At 35.4% G+C, this 22,794-nt stretch overlaps 1 protein-coding gene across 4 annotated transcripts in view; it reads left to right on the top strand.

Moving 5' to 3' along the window:
- Positions 1-22,794, top strand: part of TBC1D32 (TBC1 domain family member 32) — a 231,951-nt gene that overhangs the window by 6,172 nt on the left and 202,985 nt on the right. For all 4 annotated transcript variants that reach the window (XM_032862420.1, XM_032862421.1, XM_032862423.1 and 1 more), the window contains 4 exons: positions 2,987-3,148; positions 6,783-6,960; positions 18,271-18,339; positions 21,190-21,315. In XM_032862420.1, coding sequence (XP_032718311.1) covers positions 2,987-3,148; positions 6,783-6,960; positions 18,271-18,339; positions 21,190-21,315 — 535 coding nt within the window. The remainder of the gene's footprint in view (positions 1-2,986; positions 3,149-6,782; positions 6,961-18,270; positions 18,340-21,189; positions 21,316-22,794) is intronic.

The following is a 22,794-nucleotide window of genomic DNA, read 5'->3' as shown; positions in this document are numbered from 1 at the left end:
CAAGATTCAATTTTGGGGTTCTTGGGTTCATTTAATTTGGAAGATGAACCAAAACCTTGAAGTATTTTGAATGGTGTCTTCTGGGAACTAATACTGCAGTCATAGATAAAAATGATATCATTGGGAAAAAGTATGTGGTTTGTCAGCTTCCCAAAGAGGAGGTTTTAACTTTTTCTCAGCATATTTGTTATTTGCTATTTATAGATGATGCTAAATAGTGGGGAGGTGTTTTTCTTTTTTTTTTTTTAATGTGTCTTTTATTTTAGAATGGTATTCTTTTAACTTTTTCTTTTAAAGATTTTTATTTATTTATTAGAGGGAGAAAGAGAGCACAAATGGGGGGAAGGGCAGAGGCAGAGGGAGAAGCAGACTCCTTGCTGAGCAGGTAGCCCAACTTGGAGCTCCATCCCAGGACCCTGAAATCATGACCTGAGCTGAGGGCAGTGCTTAACTGACTGAGCCACTCAGGTGCCTCTTCTCTCAACTTTTTGAATACATTTTGTTAAAGGACTTCTTTCATATGTCTTCACTGACTTAGTTATAAAAAATATCATTTCTGTTGCTTATAGTTTGGGCTTTAAACAACACGAACACAGGAGTTCTATTTCTCGGTTAAATATTCATTTCTCATAATTGCTCAAGATTTGTGGCACAGAAATGGGGCTGATCAAACTAAGGAATAATTTGCCTTTTCATAGTAGATGTTGATGATGAGATGTAGAATTAATCTTCAGAGTGGCCCTTCCTTTAGTTTCGGAGAACTAACTCAGGCTTTCCCATGTTTTGTTTCTCACTGAGTATTTCAGAGATGTGAAGGAAAACTGTCTTGTTTGACTAGCCTAGGGCAGGATTGTGAGGAGGATCAAGATTGTTTTTAGGGACCTTTCATCTCTTTGCACTTTCTTCCAATTACACTTTTCCTTTACCCAGTGGTGTCATACTGATTGGGCTGAAATGATTATCTATTACTAGATCCTTTTTCATTTACAAGGACATTTTAAAGAAACAATAATACATTTATGGTATTGGAATTTCAGATAATCTGATTCTTTATAGGTTTTCTGGTTGTGGTGGGGTGGATGTGGTAATCGTATTTTTTGGGCTCTTCAGATCTCATCACACACATCTGCCAACTCTAATCTCAGAGCCACCTGTCCCTCTGTGGAGGCAAAATATAGGGTCTGTCAAACGTGAAACAGTATCTTTAAAAGATTCACTTGAAATCTTAATCTTTGAATTCTTCTTGCTTGTATAAGTTTTTGCCATTTTGTATAGAATATGCAAAGATTTGGTTTATAATTACAAATGCACAAATAAAAAAATAAGTTAACATTTAAATGAGTGGGAAGTTTTGCTTATATAAGGGAAGGTCTTCAAGTAATATAAGGCAATGATGAATCACCAGAAGAAGCAAAAACTACAGAACTGCTTAAATGATGATTAGAGGCTGTTTTCTATGATACATGATTCAGTAAGTTTTTCTTCTAGCATTTCTGAAAATTAGTTTTTGTCATTTTGATCTAATATTGCAGGTCATTAAGTTTACAAAATAATGTTTTCTTCTTCTGCCATTAATAGATCCCGATTTTCTTAAAGCTTAGAAATTACTACTTAAACATTGAATATAAATATTAAACATTTAAAAGTAAATTCAATGAATAACTTAAAATAAATTTTTAAGTAAATTATACTTTTAAATTTAATGTGAATTATAATTTTGAGAAAATGAAATATAATAAATTTACCTCCCTAAATGCAAGAAATTTAAATAATACAGTTGGTAAAAACATGAGTGTTACATTTATTTCCATTTCCAATCTCCATTGAGCACTACAGAACATCTTATTTCTTAAACATTTTTGAAATTTTTCCATTTTTGAGTGAGTGTGGGATTGTGGGATTGACAAGAGTTTTGGATTAAGGTGGACTTGAATTAATAGCTTGTGAATTTTTTTTAAAGGTTTATTTATTTGAGAGAGAGAGAGAGAGAGTGCACAGGAGCTGGGGGAGGGGCAGAGGGAGAGAGAAAATCCTCCAACAGAATCCAGCTGAGCATGGAGCCTGATGCTTGGCTTTCTGCCAGGACCCAGAAATCATGACCTGAGCAGAAATTCAGAGTGGGCTGCTTAACCAGCTGAGCCACAGGTGCCATGTAGCTTGTGAATTTGACAAGGCTTTTTAGCTTTTCGTTTGCATCCTCATCTATTTTACCTATTTCATGTGGTAAATAAGACAATATTAATAAAATACTTAGAGCAGTGTCTAATTCATGATAATCACTTAAAAGTACCTCCTTGTTTATATGCAAATCAAAATGGTGGTTTCTGGAGAAAATTGAGTGTGGCTTCATGTAAGTGGGGATACAGTAATTAAGGGGCTTGATTGATTAGGCATTTAAATGCCAAGCCAAGGAAGTTGTATTTGAAGGATAATAGACAGCCAATAATTAGTTTTAAATACAACAACTATTTATTCAGATGTTATGTATGTGATGGGGTATGAGGTATTGGTATGAATAAAGTGGCTCTAACTCAGAAATAATGCTGTGATTTTTGAGGACCAAGATAACTACAGTGTTCAGAATAAATATGAGAGGGAAGGGGGCAGTGGAAGAAGATGAGCAAGAAGGCCGCAGTAGTAATCTCTGTGTGAGGTGATGGGGTTTTGCACTGACCAACAGAAGTGGAAAAAAAGGAGAGGTGATGAAACCAAAGGATGTGTAGGCAGTGTTATCAAGTGTTGATGGCTGGGTGGACTGATGGAGTGAGTGGGCATGGAATATATGCAGAAAATGCCAATGTCCCAGAAAAAAAGCAATAAAATTCTAGTTAGGCTTGATGATTTGGGATGAAAAGTTTAAGCCTAGTTTGAAGGGAAGAAATTTGAGTATTTTTAAAATATTTCTGTGCTAACATTTTCTCCTGGGTATGGTTCCTAAGCGAGTTCATGATAATTACTGCATTTATTTTTTAAATACTTGTTTTAGCTATGAATTTGTGAAATATCTTCGGCAGCATATATGTAATACTTTGGGGTCTATGATTGAAGAAGAAATGGAAAAATGGACATCTGATCAGAATCAGGATGAGGAATCTGGCTATGACACAGTTGTACAGCATGTTACTAAAAGGATTCAGGAATCTAAAGAGTGAGTATGCCACAATAACATTTTCTTTCTTTCTTTCTTTCGTTATTTTTAACGATTTTATTTATTTATTTGTCAGAGAGAGAGAGTGGGAGCACAAAAGTGAGCGCACAAGTAGGGGGAAATGCAGGCGGAGAGAGAAGCAGATTCCCCACTAACTGGGGAGCCTAATGTGGGACTCCATCCCAGGACTCTGGGATCATGACCTGAGCTGAGGGCAGATGCTTAATAGACTGAGCCACCCAGGCACCCCAAGATTTCTTATTTTTTGATTTGAAAAATCACAAACCAGAGTCATGTTCATCTTTGGATAATATGATTTCCAGTAATCTATTTCTGGCAGTGCTATTAAATTTATTCTAAAAGGAGTATTAAAATATTTTATTAGTCAGAAAATAAAAGCATTTTCATGCTAAGAGCAAAGTTTTATATGGGAATATTAGGAATTTTTTAAAATCTCTGAATAAGCCATTTAATTTTCTTGTGTTTTAGTTCATCCATATGTAAAATTAAAACAATTATAATTACCTCACAAAGATGTTCTGTGTCTTAATGAGTGTTTGTCTTCTGCTTTGTCAGTTGTAGATGAAAGATTTTAAGTTGAGCAGAGTATTATTTTTTTCTTGGTATGTGAGATTCAGAAATTATTTAGGACTAATGATGAGGCAATAGTATCTCTATTAACAGCATTTTTACTGTAATAATTAGAAATTATTTTCTTAATTAAACATTTTGATATTTTTTGAATAGAAGTTTACAGATAGAAGAATTCATTTGTAGGGTCTATCATTTATTCCTCATATGGAGGAATCCCCCTTACTCATCATGTAGATTTTCATTATTAACTGATGTGGTTTTTATTCACTACCTGTTAGAACTTTTTCTTATTTTGACTTCTTGGAGTATTGAATGAGTCTTAATGGTGTTTATAGTCCATACTATATTTGTTTTTCTTTGGCTTTTTCAAAACTGCAGTGGCTACTGTTGAAGACTAGTTCATTTGAGTCTTGATATTGAGAGTATGGCCTCTAGCTTTTTTTTTTTTTAACATTTAAAAAATTATTATTCTTGGGGTGTCTGGCTGGCTAGTCAGAGGAGCATGCGACTCTCAATCTTGGGATTCTGAGTTCAAGTCTCTCGTTAGATGGAGAGATTACTTAAAAATAAAATCTTTAAAAAAGATAAAAATAAAAATTATTATTCTCATCTCTGTGGACAGCTTGTTGGTATTTCTTGCAGAAGAATTCATGTTAGTGTTTTCAAAAAGGCCTGGAGGAAACATGTCTAAGATGAAACTTACAGATTTTAATGACCCTTAGTCCTACCTTATATACATCATTTAGATTCCTACCTTTATATTCATGTATTAAATTACTATATTGTAAATTATAAGGGGGTAAAGGCTTTATGTTGTTTACATGGCTATGTCTAACTGCAAAGGAGTCTGGGACTGTAGTTTAGATCTGTGCCCAGCTATAATATAAATACTGTGGAGGGAGAGAGCAGCTTTTGATGGATTGCTCTTGATTGCTACAAAGGCTTTGTTAGGCTTCCCTGTTTCTCGCTGCTGAGAATGTGTAGAGGAAAGCTGGACCCTTTCGTTTCAGTTATCCTATAGATACTTTGCCAGTTAGTCTGATGAGTGTCCTAGGATTCCTTCTTGCTCTTTATATCCCCTTACCTTAAACTTGGATCTGGACTTTTCCTTACCTCTGTAACAGTTCTCTTCTGTATGTGTTTTCCTCCTGCATTGTTCCTATTCTCATCTTCTTTTAATATTTCTGTGTTTTCTCACAATTTCTGATGCTTTAAAAACACATACATGAATAAACTATGTATTAAATTTGATTTTAGTTATATATTATGTAAATTATATATTGCTGAACCATAGTAAATATATGAGAATGTATTTTAAGTTATGTATAGAATTATATATAGTTACTAATATGGGATGTATATCATATAATTTAAAATGTATTTTAAAATTCCTTTAAGCTTTAAAATCTTAGCCTTCTATTTATGTCGAAAACCCCAGCATAGTTTTATTGTTTTTATAAGAGTAACTTACCTATCCTTCCTCAGGTTTATGGAGTTATAATAACCCATTTACTAGAAGTATAAAGAAAGGGACATTTCTGTGCTTATTTTCCTAATGTATTTTTATTACAAAATAATAATAAATACATTTTCATGCTTTATATTTACAAAGAACTTTCAGATACATACTATTATGTCATGCTACAGCTATGTGAAATAGGTCAGCTAGATTGTATTCTTTTCATCTCATTTTATCATTGAGGAAAATGAAACTGATTTATGATGACAAAACTGGTAGGTAAAGTAGTCAGAATTATAATCCAGGGTTTCTAATTCCAAAATAGTACTTTATTCACTATGTTTATTTAAATCTTTATGCCTTGTTTTAAGTGTAGCTTTTTCAGTGGTCCAGGTCACATATTCCTCATTTGTAAAATAAAAGGCTAGATGAAAGTTCTAAAAATAGTTTCATCTAGCTCTAAAATTTTATTTCTAGGCTTTTTGGGACCTCAGTCTTTTTTTTTTTTTTTTTAAAGATTTTTATTTATTTATGAGAGACAGAGGGAGAAGCAGGCTCCTCGTGGAGCAGGGAGCCCGATGCGGGACTCTATTGCATGACTCTGGGATCATGACCTGAGCTGAAGGCAGACACTTAACTGACTGAGACACACAGGCACCTTGGGATTTCTACCTAATATTAATATGGGTGCTTGAGAGTTGGCACATAGTAAGTGGAGAACTTTATTTATAAGTTCTTTTTGAGGCATTTATTTATTTATTTATTTAGATTGTATTTATTTTAGAGAGAGAGAGAGAGAGAGCATGGGCATGAATTGGGGAGGGGCTGAGGGAGAGGGAGAAAGGGAGAGAGAGAATCTTAAGCAGGTTTGTGGGGCTCGATCTCACGACCCTGAGATTATGACCTGAGCTGAAATCAAGAGTTGGCTATATAAACAACTGAGCTACCCAAGCATCCCTCTTTCTAAGACTGGAGCTGAAAGGGATTTAGAAGCTATCTGGTTCAAACTCTTACCAGTTTCAGGAATCCCTTTCTTAACGTCTCTGACAGTAGGTTCTTTAGCCTCTGTTCTTCAAAGGACCTACTGATAGCTTAGCTCTTATTTAGGTCTTAATGCTCACTATAAGTACCTATAAAGATAGGCAGGGAAGAAGGGAAGGAAAGAAAGTAGAGAAGGGAGGAGGATAGAGAAAGAGATAGAAATAAACAAGGAATAAAAGGAATATGTAAGATAGACTGTTCTGGTAGTATGGTATTAGCAGTTGACTATTGTGGAGTACTGGTATCCATGCTATTGGAATATCTTGCCTTAGACTGTGTTAGTTTTACTACCTTGGTCTGTGTAATCAGATGAAGAAACCTGGGAAATAACACATGTTTTGGAATTCTTATTAATTTTTATTCCTGTTGTGTGAATTCCATTGTGCCACTTGTTCTTTAAAAAAAGCTGACATATTTTTTTCCTTTTTAGAACTGTGCCCTTAGAGGGACTTTACAGAAAAAAAAGATAGTTTAATTTAGCTGAGTGTTTTAATTTGTGCTAATAGTCTTTCTCTTACCAAGACTGTTTTAAATTTAAAGATACAAAGAAATGATGCATTCCCTGAAGAATATCATGATGGTAGTGGTGGAATCTATGATTAACAAGTTTGAAGAAGATGAGATGCGAAGTCAAGAGAGGCAGAAAAAAATCCAGAAGGAGAAAAGCAACAGTTACTGCACAGATAATTGCTCTGATAGTGATTCATCATTCAATCAGGTGTGTTGTTTCCTTTTGCATTTATGTCTTGAAATGATATTTAACAATCAGTAACTTCAGTACATTCTTTGTTAGCCAGATTTTTTTTCTGCTTTCCAGTTTTAAGATTCAGAAGAAAAATAATAAAATTACCTAATCTTAAAGATTGAGTACGTGAAATAACATCTTCTAGAATTATAAGCTCAGTGAATGATTACATTATGTCTGACATATCTTAATGAGATATGGAAATAAACTAATTGATTTTGGATTTAAAAAAAAATACCTGAAACAAATCTGCTTAAGCTTTAGTTAAACAAAACATCTTATTCCTAATTGATTTTTATTAATCAAAGTTTAACTGCATTATAAATGAGATATGGAGATAAAACATTTCCCTTATCTTCTAAGATGAAGGTCACTGTGATTTGTTTTAAAACATGATGAACACTGAGTGTTACATGCAACTGATGAGTCATTGAACACTGTATCAGAAACTAATGATGTACTTGCCGCTTCCTGATGGCACACAGGAGAAGAATGAAGCACAAACAAGTCAGCTGCAAGAGAATGCGAGCAGGGGACAACAGTAGAAAAGTTGTTGCCCCGAACAACTACTCAGTGCTGTTTTTATTAGATATAGACAGTAATCAACAAAGGAGCTGAAGACTACACATTAATCAGATGCCTTGTAGATAAACAAGAAGGAAGGCAAAGTATATTTGGTCAAGCAATATAAAGTTTATAGTTGAGCAAGCACATTCAAAAGGGATCACCTAATTAGCCACAGGAGCTCTCTGGGGAAGGGGAGATAATGGAAAAATGAAGCAGGCAGTGTTCTGCCCTGAGCGGGCTGGGAGTTCCCAGCTGCTTGGCTTCAAGGACGTATATCATCCTCTCCCCCAGAGGCCTGTTGCCAGTATGTGTTTTTCTTAAGGATATATCTGAACATGCTTGATGGCTAGTACAATTCTTGTAAGTTGTATTTTAAGTAATAACATTGTTCTGAGGGACAATTACAGTACGGTATGCTGGCTAATTGAATTTAAATTAAAGGAACCCAAAAAAACAAAACAAAAAACCAACAAAATCAGTAAGCCTCTTCTTTTTGACATTTAAGAGATTTGAGGTTTTACATTGTCTCTTTCCACGTTATTGGAATCTTTGTCATTTGGCAAGGGCAGAGCTAACAGAATGGCCACAGGTTAGGTTAGTTCTAGTAGGAGACTAGAGCCTTATATATGCATGCACCATCAACTTCCCCACAGAAATTTCCAGGCCAGTTGGAGTCTGTCTGATCTTTGTGTGAATCCTACCTGTTACTTTTTTTTTTTTAAGATTTTATTTATTTATTTGTCAGAGAGAGAGAGTACAGGCAGGCAGAGTGGCAGGCAGAGGCAGAGGGAGAAGCAGGCTCCCTGTGGAGTAAGGAGCCTGATGTGGGACTCAATCCCAGGACCCTGGGATCATGACCTGAGCTGAAGGCAGCCACTTAACCGAATGAGCCACCGAGGCATCCCCTTACCTGTTATTTCTAATGAAACATTTTCACCTATTTAGTGCTGACTTGGGGACATAGCCATAACAAATCTTAACCATATACCAAAGAGGAATTTGGGGAATTTTGGTGAAATGTCAAAAAGTCACACATACTGGTCACAGTTGAGACTGCATTTATGAAGGAAAAATGTTTAGAAGTCATTAAAGCAGAACTTAAAAGTTGCTCTGCTCAGGAGAGATTGTGCTCAGGTTTATTTTCTGATGTGATGGAGGAAAGGGCAAAGACTGAATTTTCTTCACCTTAGAGCCCTTAATATTTCTTTATTGATGGACTCTTTGGAAGGAGCTGGGCTATGGAGATTTTAGTTTAGTTTTATTCAGTAGGTTTATTGAACTGCTTCTTCAGATCAAGGAAGGCATAGAAAAACCCAACTTTAGGACTCTGGGTGCTCACAAGATTATACTTTCTTATTTGATGAACCATCTGTTTACATTGAAATTGAACAATAAGAGGAAAAAAAATGAAGCATTGTTATTTGTTTTAAGAAGTCCGAGTATTCAGGCCACATAAGGTTGACCGAATAGCTCGCAGTGAAGAGGTGTTCATCTGAAATGCTAAAGTATTTCCAGTCTTAGAATAATAAGTTTTTTCAGAAATTCAAAGCATTTGTAGAAATGGGGTCATAGTTTCAGAAAATGGTCTTTTTTTTTTTTTTTTAATTTTGTTTTGGTTTTATTTTTGAGAAGGAATCAGACTTTAAATTTATATGACTTCTTTTGGGATGCCAAAAGGGTATATCTGCATTTTCAGGTATCTGTCCTATGGGTATGACTTTGTTTCAGAAGGCTCTAATTGAGTTGAAGGTGAACTGTGTCCACCCACAAGGCCAGGGATCCCTGGACTTTGGGAAAAAAGCATATGAATGCCAGAAGTACCCCCAAAACTCTTCGAGTGTGATCAAATTCCAGGAGATGTCTGGGTGCCTTTGCTTAGTGAAAAGGGACTCTTTTACATGACCAAAGAGAGCCTGAGTTACTATGTTCAGAAGTTGAAAGGGTCTGTGAAGATATGTGTCATTCATTGCATTAAATACTGATGTTGTTGATAATGCTTGCAACATTGTTAAGTTATTTGCTTTGGGCTTAGAAAAATGTCTGAATTTTTGTATGAATAACATTGAATTAACAGTTCTGATGCTGCTGTTTTGATATTGGTAGAAAGCTTGCATTTTGCGAATAAAGCAGGCTTCATTTCATTGTTATTATTTTAACAATTACAGCCTGATTATATATGGATTTCTGACCCATTATTGAAAAACTTTGGACATGGTTGGCCTTGGACACTATTGGTGTATGTTTGAGGATATTAAAAAATAAAGAAGACAGATTGGTTTTTACTATAATTGTGAGGAGAGCACTGAAAGGATTTGGTATTGTGATTAAACCTTAAAAAAAGTCACTGCAAAATAATGCTGGAAGGGGGTGCCTGGGTGGCTTGGTGGGTTAAGCCTCTGCCTTCGGCTTAGGTCATGATCTCAGGATCCTGGAATCGGGCCCTGCATTGGGCTCTCTGCTCAGCAGGGAGCCTGCTTCCTCCTCTCTCTCTGCCTGCCTCCCTGCCTACTTGTGATCTCTCTCTCTGTCAAATAAATAAATAAAATCTTAAAAAAAAATAATGCTGGAAAGATAGAAATAATAATATTAGCTGTCTGTAATTGAGATTTCTGCCATATATTGGTACTTAACAGACTGTACTTGACTTTATATTCACTATAGATGTTACTGGCCCACTTTACAGAAGAAAAGTGAGGCTTACAATAGTAGTTAAGTATTTTCCCAAACTTGTATTGCTAATGAATTTAAGCCTGGTCTCTCTCCTTCCAAAGTTTTTGTTCCATACCACATTACCTGAGACTGCTTGGGTTCAGATCTCAGTTCTATCACTTACTAGCCATGTGACCCTGGACAGTGTCTTAACTTCCCTGTGCTATGTTATTTCTCATTTGTAAAATGGGAATGAAACCACCACTTACCTCATAGGGTTTCTGAGAATATTAACTGCGTCAATGTCTATTAAGTCCTTAGAACTGTTGCTGCTGCTTTATACGTGTTACCTTTCATCTCTTAAAGGACATGCTGGAATGGGTGCCATTCAGGGACATGCCAAAATAGAAAAGTTCTCAGCTGTGGTCTTGTGTGGTTTCTAACTCAGCTTCTCCGGGTTGTTTTCTACAGCTGGGAAGTAAGAGGATTACCCTAATATACCTCAAGCTTTAAAATTCATAAGCTTTCCTATTGCAGTTTTTCTGTCTTCCTCTTCCTTGACAGTATTTGGTACAGCACAAGCATTAGGCTGTTTTATAGTGTGCAAACTATTTCATTATGTTCCGAAGGAATGCCAAGGTGCACAGTTTATATGGAAGAGATGAGTTTAGGATAGCAGTAACTTGTTACTCTTGCATAATGTTAATTTATTTAAAGCATTTACTGTCTCTTTGCTTTCAAGACAGCCTCTCTTTGAAACCCATCTTTTGGTATTTATAGTCAGCAGAATAATGGACCCCTTGAAGATATCCATGTCTAAATCCTCAAAACCTGTGAACCTGTTAGCATACATGGTGCTGGGGTGTTTGTTAATGTGATTAAGGATTTTTAGATGGAGAGGCTATCCTCACATAGGGGAGTCAAATGTAATCACAAGCATCGGTATAAGAGCAACTCAGGAGGGTCAGAGTCAGAGAGGGTACTGTGTAGGTAGGCTGAAGTCGAGGTCAGAGTGATTGGATTGTTGGCCTTGTAGGTGGAAGGAGGCCAGTGAACTAAGGAGAGTGCAGACAGTCTTTAGAGGCTGGAAAAGGTAAAGAAATGGATTCTGCCCCAGAGCCTCCAGAAGGAACATAACCTTGCTAATGTGTTTTAGATTTCTGACCGGCAGAACTGTAAGATAATAAATTTGTGTTGTTTTAAGTCACTGAGTTTATGGTAGTTTGTTATAGTAGCAGTAGGAAACTAATCTAGTGCCCCAGCCTTGCTAGTTTACCTGTCTTCTCAACAAAGGTCAGGGCTGGTCTTTCCTTTTTTTTTTTTTTTATTCATAGAAAAGAAGACACTATTCCTTTGACTTTGTGTTTGAACTGTCTCCTGGGAACAATCTGAACCCTGTCTTTTGCTAGGCTTTGAATTCTTCCAGTAAGAATTTTCTTGAATAGTATTTTCCCCTTTATTGGGTGCATGGTCTTTCCAGTCTTTCAGAATAGTGCTTTCAACATCTCTAGTATATGTTTTATCTTAACCCCTCAAACCTCAAAGTATTTTGAGTGCAACCCATTTTCTGGGCTCCCTAAAATCTTCAAAGCTTCTACAATGCTCTTTTGGTGAGGAGTTCTGCTTTTGAGGATATTACACTATAGCTGATAGATTGTAAGACTCTCCTCTTTTTTAGCAATATCAGCCAGAGAATGGTAGGAACAGCCCAAACCATACGTCAGAAGTTCTTCCATCTCTAGCTACCCTCAATTCATCAGATTTTGATTATTCATGTTTTATAAGCAGAAAAAGCTAGGAGCCTGAAGTCTTAAATGTAGTAATGAGAGGAGAAGGTAGCTGAGACTAGAGAAAATGAAGATCGTATCATTGATAATTCAGCTTTCTTGTGTGAGACTGGAGGCAGGTGGATTGCTGGGGAGAAGAATTGGGTAGGTGCAGGTGTGAGCTTTTTTGCTTGCTTGCTTAATAGTTCTCTTTTGAGATAATTTAACACCAGAAAAACTAATTTCTTTAACAGTGCTAAATTTCTTCTTAATGAAACCTAAAGTTTCTTTATACTTTAAAATATTAATAGGTTTTTGTTATTACCTCTCAATGGTAGCACTTTTAAAGTGAAAGCTGTTTTTGTTGAAATATAATTAAAACATAGGAAATTAAGAAACAATTCATCTTTTGAAAATATTTTTAAAAGATTGTTTTTGTTTTGGATTAGTAACTTTGTTCTATATTTAAGGCATTATGAAAGGTGGGTGCATAATTTAAAAGGTTGTAGATGCACTAAAATTTGAAAAAGCTACTCTACAGGAAGCTAATTCATTCTAAATCTTAGAAACAAACCAGTCTGAAATAAAGTCTGGTTCTGCCATTGATGAGTTGTGGACCTTGGATTTTTTACTCTCAGTGCCTCAGTTTTCTTATCTGTCATAGTGGAGATAATAATAGAACCTACTTTAATAGGGTTGTTTTGTGGACTTAATGACTTAATGTATGTAAAGCATTTTGAACACTACCTGGCACATAGTAAGCACTACGTGTTTGCTTTTGTCCTGTTCCTCATCAGTGGGTGCTGTTTCTTTTCTCTCTCTCTCTCTCTTTTTAAGAATAGGAAAGAACTGTGCATTTAGATGTTAAAGCCTGAAGTATCATTAGGTTCAATATTTATATATTTCTTATTTTCCATAGCTATGTTTTTTAAACAACAATAATAGTTGTCTGTCTTTGGTTGTATTTGAATGGTTTATACAGTTTACAAACCAAACATTTGGAGATTCCTAAGGTAAATTAAATCTGAGGGTAGTTTGATTTTGTTTAAGTGTAGTCATTGAATAATGTAAATATTCTTTCGTATATGTTGTGATAAAGTAATTGAGTGTGATATCTGTTACCAAAAAATTATAGGATGTTTTGTTTGCAATCCTTAGTAAACTGCATTTGACAGAAATATGTCCCAATCTTATTTTAGCATAAAAATATCTTTAAATAGGATCTATATAATCCATAGAGGACCAGATACATTTTAGATTATCATTCAATTCTGGTTCTTGCTCTTTTTCCTTAGAATGTACTCAGAAATTATTTGCTTAGCATATGCTTTAACATATGTAAATATGTTTTAAAAAACTCACTATTGGAAGTATCTACCTATATCGATATCACCAACAGATCTATCTTGCATTGCTTTACAAATCAGGTTGGCAGATACTACTTCCCTCAGGAATTTTCAGTTTAAGAAATACCTAAAACTGTTGAAAAATCTTAACAAATCTGTATTACATGGGACATGCTGTCTACTTGCTCTAGTTAAAGAACTTATTAGTGGGTTGCTATGGGATTTTATGTCAGTCCACTAATACACAGTAACACACATACCTTAAAAATAGGTAACCTTTAAGGCAGGTAGTAGGTTCATTCTGATGTCTACTGTAACAAAAAATTTTCATTGCTTAAATACCATTTTTAAAGAATAGTATATACTATATTTAAGGAGATAAAAAATTAATAATTAAATGATAACTAATTAAAGGGAAGTAGATAGATTAATGAAGCTGCTCCAATCAGATAACTATTAGAGGCTGTGCTTTTTTTTTTTTAAAGATTTATCTATTTATTTTAGAGAGAGTGTACTTGCACAGTCATGAGTGGGAGGGGCAGAGGAAGAGGGAGAGAGAATTTTAAGCAGACTCCATGCAGAACACAGAACTCAACGTGGGGCTCCATCTCCCAACACTAAGAGCATGACTTGAACTGAAACCAAGATTTGGATATCCCCAGACTATGCTTTTCTAATATGTATTTTAATCTGGGAGAAAAGGCAGATATGGTAGAATTGGAGGATTTCAACTCTATGGTCGTCTGTTCCCCAACATATACTATGTGCAGTATTTTGTGATAGGCACTGCCAAACTGAAAAGATGAATCAGGTATATGTTATTTCTTCAAGGAGCTTACCTGGGATTATGAGGAGATTATTTACATAAATAACAGAGTCGTAAGGTAGAAATAGTGCATCCTGGAAAATCTAAAGAGTCTTTGTAACTAAGACTATCAAAGAACTATGGAGGAAAGTATTTTAAACAGGGAATGGACAAAAGCTCTAAATCAACAAAGAATGTGGCCTATTGGGGAACCTGAGTAGTTTGTTTATGTGAAGAGTTAGAACAAAGAGTTTGTGGGGAGTAAACTGGAAGGGTAGACGAGGGCCAAATTATGGAGCAAGGTTTAGATCTTAATTATTTTTCTTAGCTATAAAATTCTAGTGCCTGGTATGTTATGTAATTGGTGTCTGAAACATAGTAGATGTCTAATAAATATATAAGGGATAAATGAATGCATTCAAAAGGTAAATTGGATTGTTTTGTAAGCAAAGGGAAATCATTTTAGATTGCTGAACAGAAAAGCGTGTTGGTGAGATTTACCCGATAATTGTGTGCAGAAAGGCATGAGCAGGTGAGAAAGAAGATATAGGGAAAGAAGTTAGAAGGCTATCATGATAGTTGAGGTAAGAAGAAGGCCTGAACTTAGGAGGCTTTGTAGAAATAAATAGGGACTGATGTGAGAATTATTACAGAGGCATGATCATTAAACTTGATTATTGCAGTGTTTTGGGGAGTGTAGTGCAGAAAGGGAAGAGAGTCAAAGTCATTATTGAAGTGTTTGTGGGGGGAGTAGTACAGAGTGGGGAAAAGAGTCAAAAGTCTAGCTGTGGTTTCAGGCTGAGGTGGTGGGAAGACCATGGTGTCATAAACCATGCCTGGGATTAGGGAGGAAGGTTACATGTGGAGAAGAATATAGTGAGTTCTTTTTTTTTTTTCCCCCCAAGATTTTAAATGTCAAATACCAGTAAGGTAGTCCAGTGGTATAGCAAGTGGTTGAAAATGCAGGATTCACTTCGTAGAAAGTTTGGGTCTACCTAAATAGGTGAGACCTTAGGAAACACATTTTCAGAGGGCCAAGAGAGACTAAAGGATGGGTCAGAAAAGAAGGTACCAAACCACAGTTTACTGGGTAGGAACTTAAGGGGCAGTGAATTTCAAGGTGGAAGCCAGTTAATTTCAAGGTTAACTAGCTGTAATGAAGGCTAGAGAGAACGTCAATGCTGAGTACTAAGAAAAGCTATTTGAATCTCGTTAGGAGTTCACCACAGAATAATACTGGGGGGAAGAGGAGGTAAAGTTGAAGGATCATCATGTTGATTAGCCTTGATCACTTTTGTGAAATGAAAGGCAAAACCGTTTTCAGAGAGTAAAGGTTGCTTGCTGAAAGTATTGCACATAAGATTAGAAAACAAAGCTTTTGTCAAGGGGAATGTTTAAGTAAATGAATTTTGTTAAGATTTATGTATTACATTTTTTGACTGCTTCTATGATATAATATTGGTTGCTTCACCAGTATGAACTGACTATAGTTGAGAATGTTTGAACAATGTCTGGCTCCCCATTTATCAGGACTGTTATAGAACATGCCTCTATATTGGGGGAGAGGCTGGATTAGAATGGGAATCTATGGAAATCAATGAATTATATCTTTAGATTGCTTGATCTTGAATAGGTAGATGGTAGGTAGAGTCAGTTAGTTTATATTTTCTCATAGAGAATTTCCTGAGAAACAGGAAATTTACTTCAAAGTTGAAAATTTTATAACAATGAAGCAAAAAACTTCACAGTTTTCCTGATGTGAAAACTGAGGATGGGGTTCGAGACTTCAGGGTCATGTAACTAGTTGAAGATTGAGCCGGGTTTTGAAACTTCATCTATCCGATTAAAATTCATGTCCTTGACATCATACTTATTTTTTAGTAAGTTGGATAGCAAGACATTTCAGACCTAGATAATGATCTTGTAAAAATCATGATGGAAGTGTAAGGATCAGAAGAAATCGAGTTTACAAGAGGGGCAAAGGGCCGGCTAAAGGGGGAGAAAAAGTTGTCTAGCAATAGTACAGAATGACTAAGTATATAAATATATATTTTACGTGTATTTCAATATACATATGCATGTGTATATATACTTCAATATGTAAATATATGCATTATGTATGTATCACAAATGCACATAAGTACATATGCTTATATATACTATTTAAGATATTCTATATTATGGTTTTTTTTTCCCCTTTGGTAAGACTGCTACATTCATATTATTTATATTTATTATTATCATTCATAAATTTTTGTATTTTAACTGTAATATAAAAATTCAAAATTAAAGGTCTATTTAATATATAGTACTTTTAATTGTGAAAAGTAACATGTACAGAGTCTTTAGCAGTTCAACTATATACTTTTAGAGAGGAGTAAAACTCAGTAAAACGTAAGGTTCTTTAAGAAATAGAATATCAGGCTGTTTTGGTTTCTTTATAGAGTGGTTATATGTACCCTGTGTTGCTAGGGACAATGTAACATTGTGGAAAGACTCAGTTTGTAATCGTTTATGTATTAAACTAATGTATATTGAGTGAGTACTCCGTATGAAGCACTAATTCAGGTATTGGGATACTATAGTGAAAAAGACCAAATTCTAAGCAATAGTAGGGCAGCTATGCAAAACTCTGGAGGAAGAGCATTGCCAGGCAGGAGGAATGGCGATGGCAAAGGTTCTTAGGCCAGTATGAGCATAGTATCATCCAGGGATGGGGAAAAAAGTCCAGTGTGGCCGAAGTCTGGATGGCAGAGGCAAGAATTGTAGGAGAATGTGTTAGAGAAGCAGGCACCCAGATATATCATGTAAGTAAATCTAATTCTGAGTAATGTGGGAAGTCTCTTTGTGGGATTGAAGTAATGGAGATGAAGAGATTGGATTTGTAAGTTTGAGAAGCTCTATCTGACTGTTGCTGGACAATAGATGGGGGGTAGGGTGGAGTAGGATAGGATTTAAGAGTAGAAGCAAGGAGACCAGTTAGTATGAATTGAAGGACTCTAGGCTAGAGTTGATGGTGCCTTGGTTTAAGGTTTTAGCAAGGAAGTATGGGGTAGTTGGAGTGAAGATGTGTGGAACTTGAGGACTGTCTTAATGGGACTTAATAATATTAGGTATAGAAGGTAAGAGAAAGTGAAGAGCCAGAATTGGCACTTATTTTTAATCTCAGTAAAAAATCTGGATGGGTGGTAGTGTCATTTAGGAGGATGGAGAATTTTGAGGGAGGAACAGGTTTGGAATAAAATCAAGTGTTCTGTCTTGGGCATGTTAAGTTTGAGATGCCTATTAGACATCCAAATGGAAATGTTGAAAGGATAATTATATATAACTTCAGAGATGAAGTGACTGATGGAAGTTTGAGTCATCATGATGCACCTAAAGAACCGGATGAGAACAGCTGAGGGAAGAGTATAGATAGTAAAAATATGGATGGGAATCTGAGTTATGATAGCTGGGTGACTTAGAGAAGTTATTTAACCTTAGTTTTCATATTTCTCATATTTCAGTCATTGTGAATTGGGATCATATAGGGCTTGTTGCATAAAAAGTAATACATGACAACTATTATTTTAATGGCAGTTTAATTTTTAGATGGTTATTTTGGGTATTAGTCATATTTAAACTGCCTTCAGCAAGAAAAAGACCCTTTCCTTTTCCAAAATAACTTACGGTCTACTATTAAACTTTTCTCTAGATAGAGGCTTTTATATTGGGAATTTTTCACCAAAGAGGAGGCATGGAGGGCTAAGGAAAATACAGAAAAGATAAAGGGACAAAAATGTTCAAGCAGTATCATAGTTGTGCCTAGGATACCATTAATGCCTTCTTGTTTTATCTTTCTGTTACATTCATCTCCTATTTCTGTGTACAAAATATCTTGGCCTTATATCTTTTGAGTCTTAAAATGTACTGCATTTTACAGTTGCTCAACAAATAATAATTTTCATGTACATGAGGTACACTGCTCTCCTGAGACTTCAGTTCCCATTTAAATACCTTAGAAAACAAATTCTCAGTTTTCTGCCAGATGAGAATAGATCACTCTCTTTTCTTGCTCAGAATGCATTTTGTGCTTGGAATTATATTTAAAATAACTTATAGCAGTATTTATAAAAAGTCTACTAAATGAATGTTCTGTCAATTGTTACAGAGTTACAAATTTTGTCAAGGAAAATTGCAATTGATTTTAGACCAGTTGGATCCAGGGCAACCTAAAGAGGTAAGTTTAAAGGATAGCTGTCAAGTTCAGTCAGATATTTATATATATTTATAATATATTAGATTGTGATTAGTAAGCAGATAAACTGTTTCTCTTGCAAATAGGCCTTTATTATCATGGTGCTCCTAGACTAATGTCCCTGCTAGACTTTCCAGTCTTGAAATGAAAGGTCACAGAGTAGGGGAGGCTGCCAGAGAATTGTCATGGTTTGTAGGAAGAAATTTTTATGTCTAGTTTCAGTTTTGAAGTGATAAAGTAATAAGCAGTTATCTTCCAAGCTGTTCTTTCATTGTTGCTTTGTATATGATATTTTAGTGATTTCCTTAAAGAAAAATGATCTTCATTTAATGTTCTTTCTACTTCTGGAAAATGTGAGCAACTTCGACACTTTCATTTATTAGAAAAAGGATTTTAAAGAAGCAGTTCTATTGAATTGTACCTGTTTATATTTTAAGATTTCATAAATTACTGTTTATAAAGTCTAGTTTCATTAAGTCAGTCTGAAATAGAAAATAGGATTTGCATATCTTGCCAGTTGGATTCAGTTTTTGAAATGTTTTTCAAGTTTTCATTTTATTTTATTTTTTAAAGATTTATTTATTTGAGATAGAGCGTGTGCAAGCACGAGCCGGGGGGAGGGGCAGAGGGAGAGGCAGAAGCAGGATTTCCACTGAGCAGGGAGCCCAACTTGGGGATCATGACCAGAGCCGAAGGCAGATGCTTAACTGGGCACCCAGGCAAGCCACAACTTTTCATATTAAACTAAATGAATAGTTAATGATTTACTCCCACTGATTTTTTTTTAATCACAATAATTTTTAGCATTTCACATTCTGATTTATTTTCTAGATTCTTTTTTTTTTTAAGATTTTATTTATTTATTTGACAGAGATCACAAGTAGACAGAGAGGCTGGCAGAGGCTCCCTGCTGAGCAGAGAGCCCGATTAGGGGCTTGATCCCAGGACCCTGAGATCATGACCTGAGCCAAAGGCAGAGGCTTTAACCCACTGAGCCACCCAGGCGCCCCTATTTTCTAGGTTCTTAGTAAATGTTTCAAAAGGTATTAGAAATGGAACTTGAGGGGCGCCTGGGTGGCTCACTGGGTTAAAGCCTCTGCCCTCACCTCAGGTCATGATCCCAGGGTCCTGGGATCGAGCCCCGCATCGGGCTCTCTGCTCAGTGGGGAGCCTGTTTCCTCCTCCTCTCTCTCTCTCTCTCTCTGCCTACTTGTGATCTCTGTCAAATAAATAAATAATAATTTAAAAAAAAAGAAATGGAACTTGATTTTATATGATAACAATCTCTCTCTTTTTTGAACATTTTATTTATTTATTTGAGAGAGAGGGAGAGCATGAAAAAGAGCATAAGAGAGAGTGAGAACACAAGCTGCAGGGAGGGGTAGAGGGAGAAGTGGACTCCCTGCCAAGCAGGGAGCCTGATGTAGGGCTCAATTCCAGAACCTTGGGATCATGAACTGAGCCAAAGGCAGATGCTGAACCCACTGAGCCATCTAGGCGCCCTATGTGATAAGAGTCTTATTGTCTTCAGTTTAAGTGGATTACTTGGAAATCTATACTTATTTGGAAACTTTTATAGTACTTCTGCAAGTAGTAAATTCTTAATGGGATTTTGTCCTAAAAATTAACTGAAAGGGAGAAAATACTTAATGTTTCTAAAATCCCTCCAAAGTCCCCCAGTCCTATCACAAATACAGTTGTGTTTAGGAGTTTTTCTTTCATATGAATATATAGACACTTTTAAGTGCATGTGTATTCTTTTTCACCTAAAACTTGATGCCCTGATTTAGAGGGTCTGGTTTTATAGGGTCTTAGCTTCTCCTGCACCCCAACTTCTTGCCCCTTTTAAACCACTAGGTTTCAGTTATTTTAGCTGGGGAAACAACCATATTTTGAGAAACAGGTTGGAATCAGTGTGTTATTTATTTATTTATTTTTAAAGATTTTATTTATTTATTTGCCAGACAGAGATCACAAGTAGGCAGAGAGGCAGGCAGAGAGAGAGAAAGAGATGAAGGGAAGCAGGCTCCCTGCTGAGCAGAGAGCCCGATGCGGGGCTCGATCCCAGGAACCTGAGACCATGACCTGAGCCGAAGGCAGAGGCTTAACCCACTGAGTCACCCAGGCACCCCTGGAATCAGTGTGTTATTACTCACTGGTTGGAGAGTGGTGGGGGAGAAGTCTTGCTCCATTCATGACTGGAGTAGAGCTATTTTTTACTGCTTTCCTTTGGGTCATATTATTTTAGGTGAATTCTGATTTGATTTTGCAAAGAATGATTAAGAAGTAAGTTTTCCCTGAAGATATAGACATTCAGTTTTATATTACACTGTTGACTTTTCCTACCTCAGTGGCTAGAAGGTCAGAAAACATGGTATAGCATCGAAAACTAGTCCAAATTAATTATTTTGTGAAAATTGTTCCTATATTCTGGAATGGGAATGCTTCACCAGGGGCATATTATGCTAATTTTGAAATTAAGGCCCTCAAACTATAGGACCACCTAGGGGTGCCTAGTTAAGTAGGCAAACCTTGCCTTGGTGATTCAGATTTGGCCACTGTCCTTCTTCCTCTTTCACTTAGATATATGACCTAGAATCTCCAAAAGTTAGTTTATAATTTTTGCTTTATGTAAAGTGACAACCTATTTTTTTCTGTGTAACACTTAGTTTAAAAGAAACGAGTTCTCAAAAATTGTTTTATAAAAAGACCTCTGATTTTCATCATTTGGCTCTTTAAGACAATCATCTAGACTGCTTTTCAATGTTTAATATTTGAAGTATTGGTGGTATCCTAGTAGCTGGGTATTAATAAAAATCTTTTAAATTATAGGTGAGATATGAAGCCTTGCAAACATTATGTTCAGCTCCACCATCTGATGTTTTGAACTGTGAAAATTGGACGACTCTTTGTGAAAAACTGACAGTGTGTCTTTCAGATCCTGATCCTGTGTTTAGTGTAAGGAGATGCTGATAGAAATATTAAAAAAAAAAAAAATTGTTTTCCCATCATTCTATAAGCAACTGGAATTACTTTCTTTAATAGTGGCTCTACTATTCATGGAATTTCAATTCCAGCTTTTGAGTTGTAAAGATTTTTTTTAAAGACATTAACTTACTATTTCATGATTAGATTCCCAGTATGATCAATATCGCACTTCACTGCCAAATAATAGTAGACTGTTACCTTGCGCATTGTTTTATGTGTTTTGTTTTGAATTAAGAAATGTACTTTAAGAGACTACTTAAAGCATTTTTGAAAGAATTCATGACATATGAAACTTTGAACTTAAAATGATTAGAATTTATTCTAACTGAATCATAAGCATTTTCCTTATGCATTTAAATGTTTATTTAGAGATTGCTTAATTGCTTTAAAAAAGGGAGAAAACTAAAGCAAAGTTTAGACGATAATTGAGAGGAATCATAAATATAGAAAATTCTAAAGATTATGAAGTCAGTAGAGAAATTATTGAATATAAAAAATGATTCTCCTGTACCTTCTCAGGAATACTATTATGTGAGTAAAACTATATTAAAAAGTATAGTTGTTGTATTGGTTATATCAGTGATGTAAATTAAAAAAAAAAATCCTACCATATCCCATATTCACATTTAAATGCAAATTTAGGTTTAGAGGGTCTTTTTCTTAACTGATGTGTCAGGAAAGAAAAAGTTGGCTTTAAAATTGTTATGGTGTTTTCTACAGAATTTAAGATGTTAGCACAAGAGTTAAATTTTGTTAGCTCTTCAGCAAATATGTGTTGATTACCAACAACGTGCAGCATTCTAGTTTAGATGCTGAAAACACACTGAGCAAGACAGAAGTCTTTACCGAACTTACATTCTAGTAGAGGATTCAGACAGTAAGCAATTATTAAAGAAAAAAGAATCTCAATACATTTATCTGTTGAAAATCATGTTTTTCCATCAATGAAGATAAAATTATACTGGTAAACAGAAGTGGTTTGGAAACAAGTGGTTTGTTGTTTTTGTAAGGGGGGAAAATGTGTTCAATTACCTAATACCTGGACACAGGTCAACTTTACTGTCACCAGGTGATGATGCAGACTTTTGTAAAAACTCAATGATCCAAGAACTTGAAAGGAAGAAGATATTTCAGGGTCACTTTTTACATTTCAAGGAAATACAGTTGTAAATTTCTCTGTATTTTTTTTCTTAACAAAGAATAGTGGTCAGATAGGTTTCCTTTTATTATTTAAAAAATTATGTAACAACTTTATAAACAGTGAATATCCTAATGGGTCAATATAAGTGGCTTTGTTTAGCCATTATAGATTATTCAGCAAAAGTGTTACCAGTGTTGAATAAAATTGGAAAAAGTTGTTATGGAGGGGAAATGGTAACAAGAACCCATCATATTGGAGTAGAAAAACAAGGCATGGCATTCTTTTGATTTTGAATTTATGCTTGATCC

The sequence above is a fragment of the Lontra canadensis genome, unplaced genomic scaffold (genome assembly GCF_010015895.1).
Source record: "Lontra canadensis isolate GAN:19392208 unplaced genomic scaffold, GSC_riverotter_1.0 scaffold23, whole genome shotgun sequence".
NCBI classification, from domain to species: domain Eukaryota; kingdom Metazoa; phylum Chordata; class Mammalia; order Carnivora; family Mustelidae; genus Lontra; species Lontra canadensis.
The sequence above is the reverse complement of the archived record's forward strand: the minus strand, read 5'-3'. Positions and strand labels throughout refer to the sequence as shown.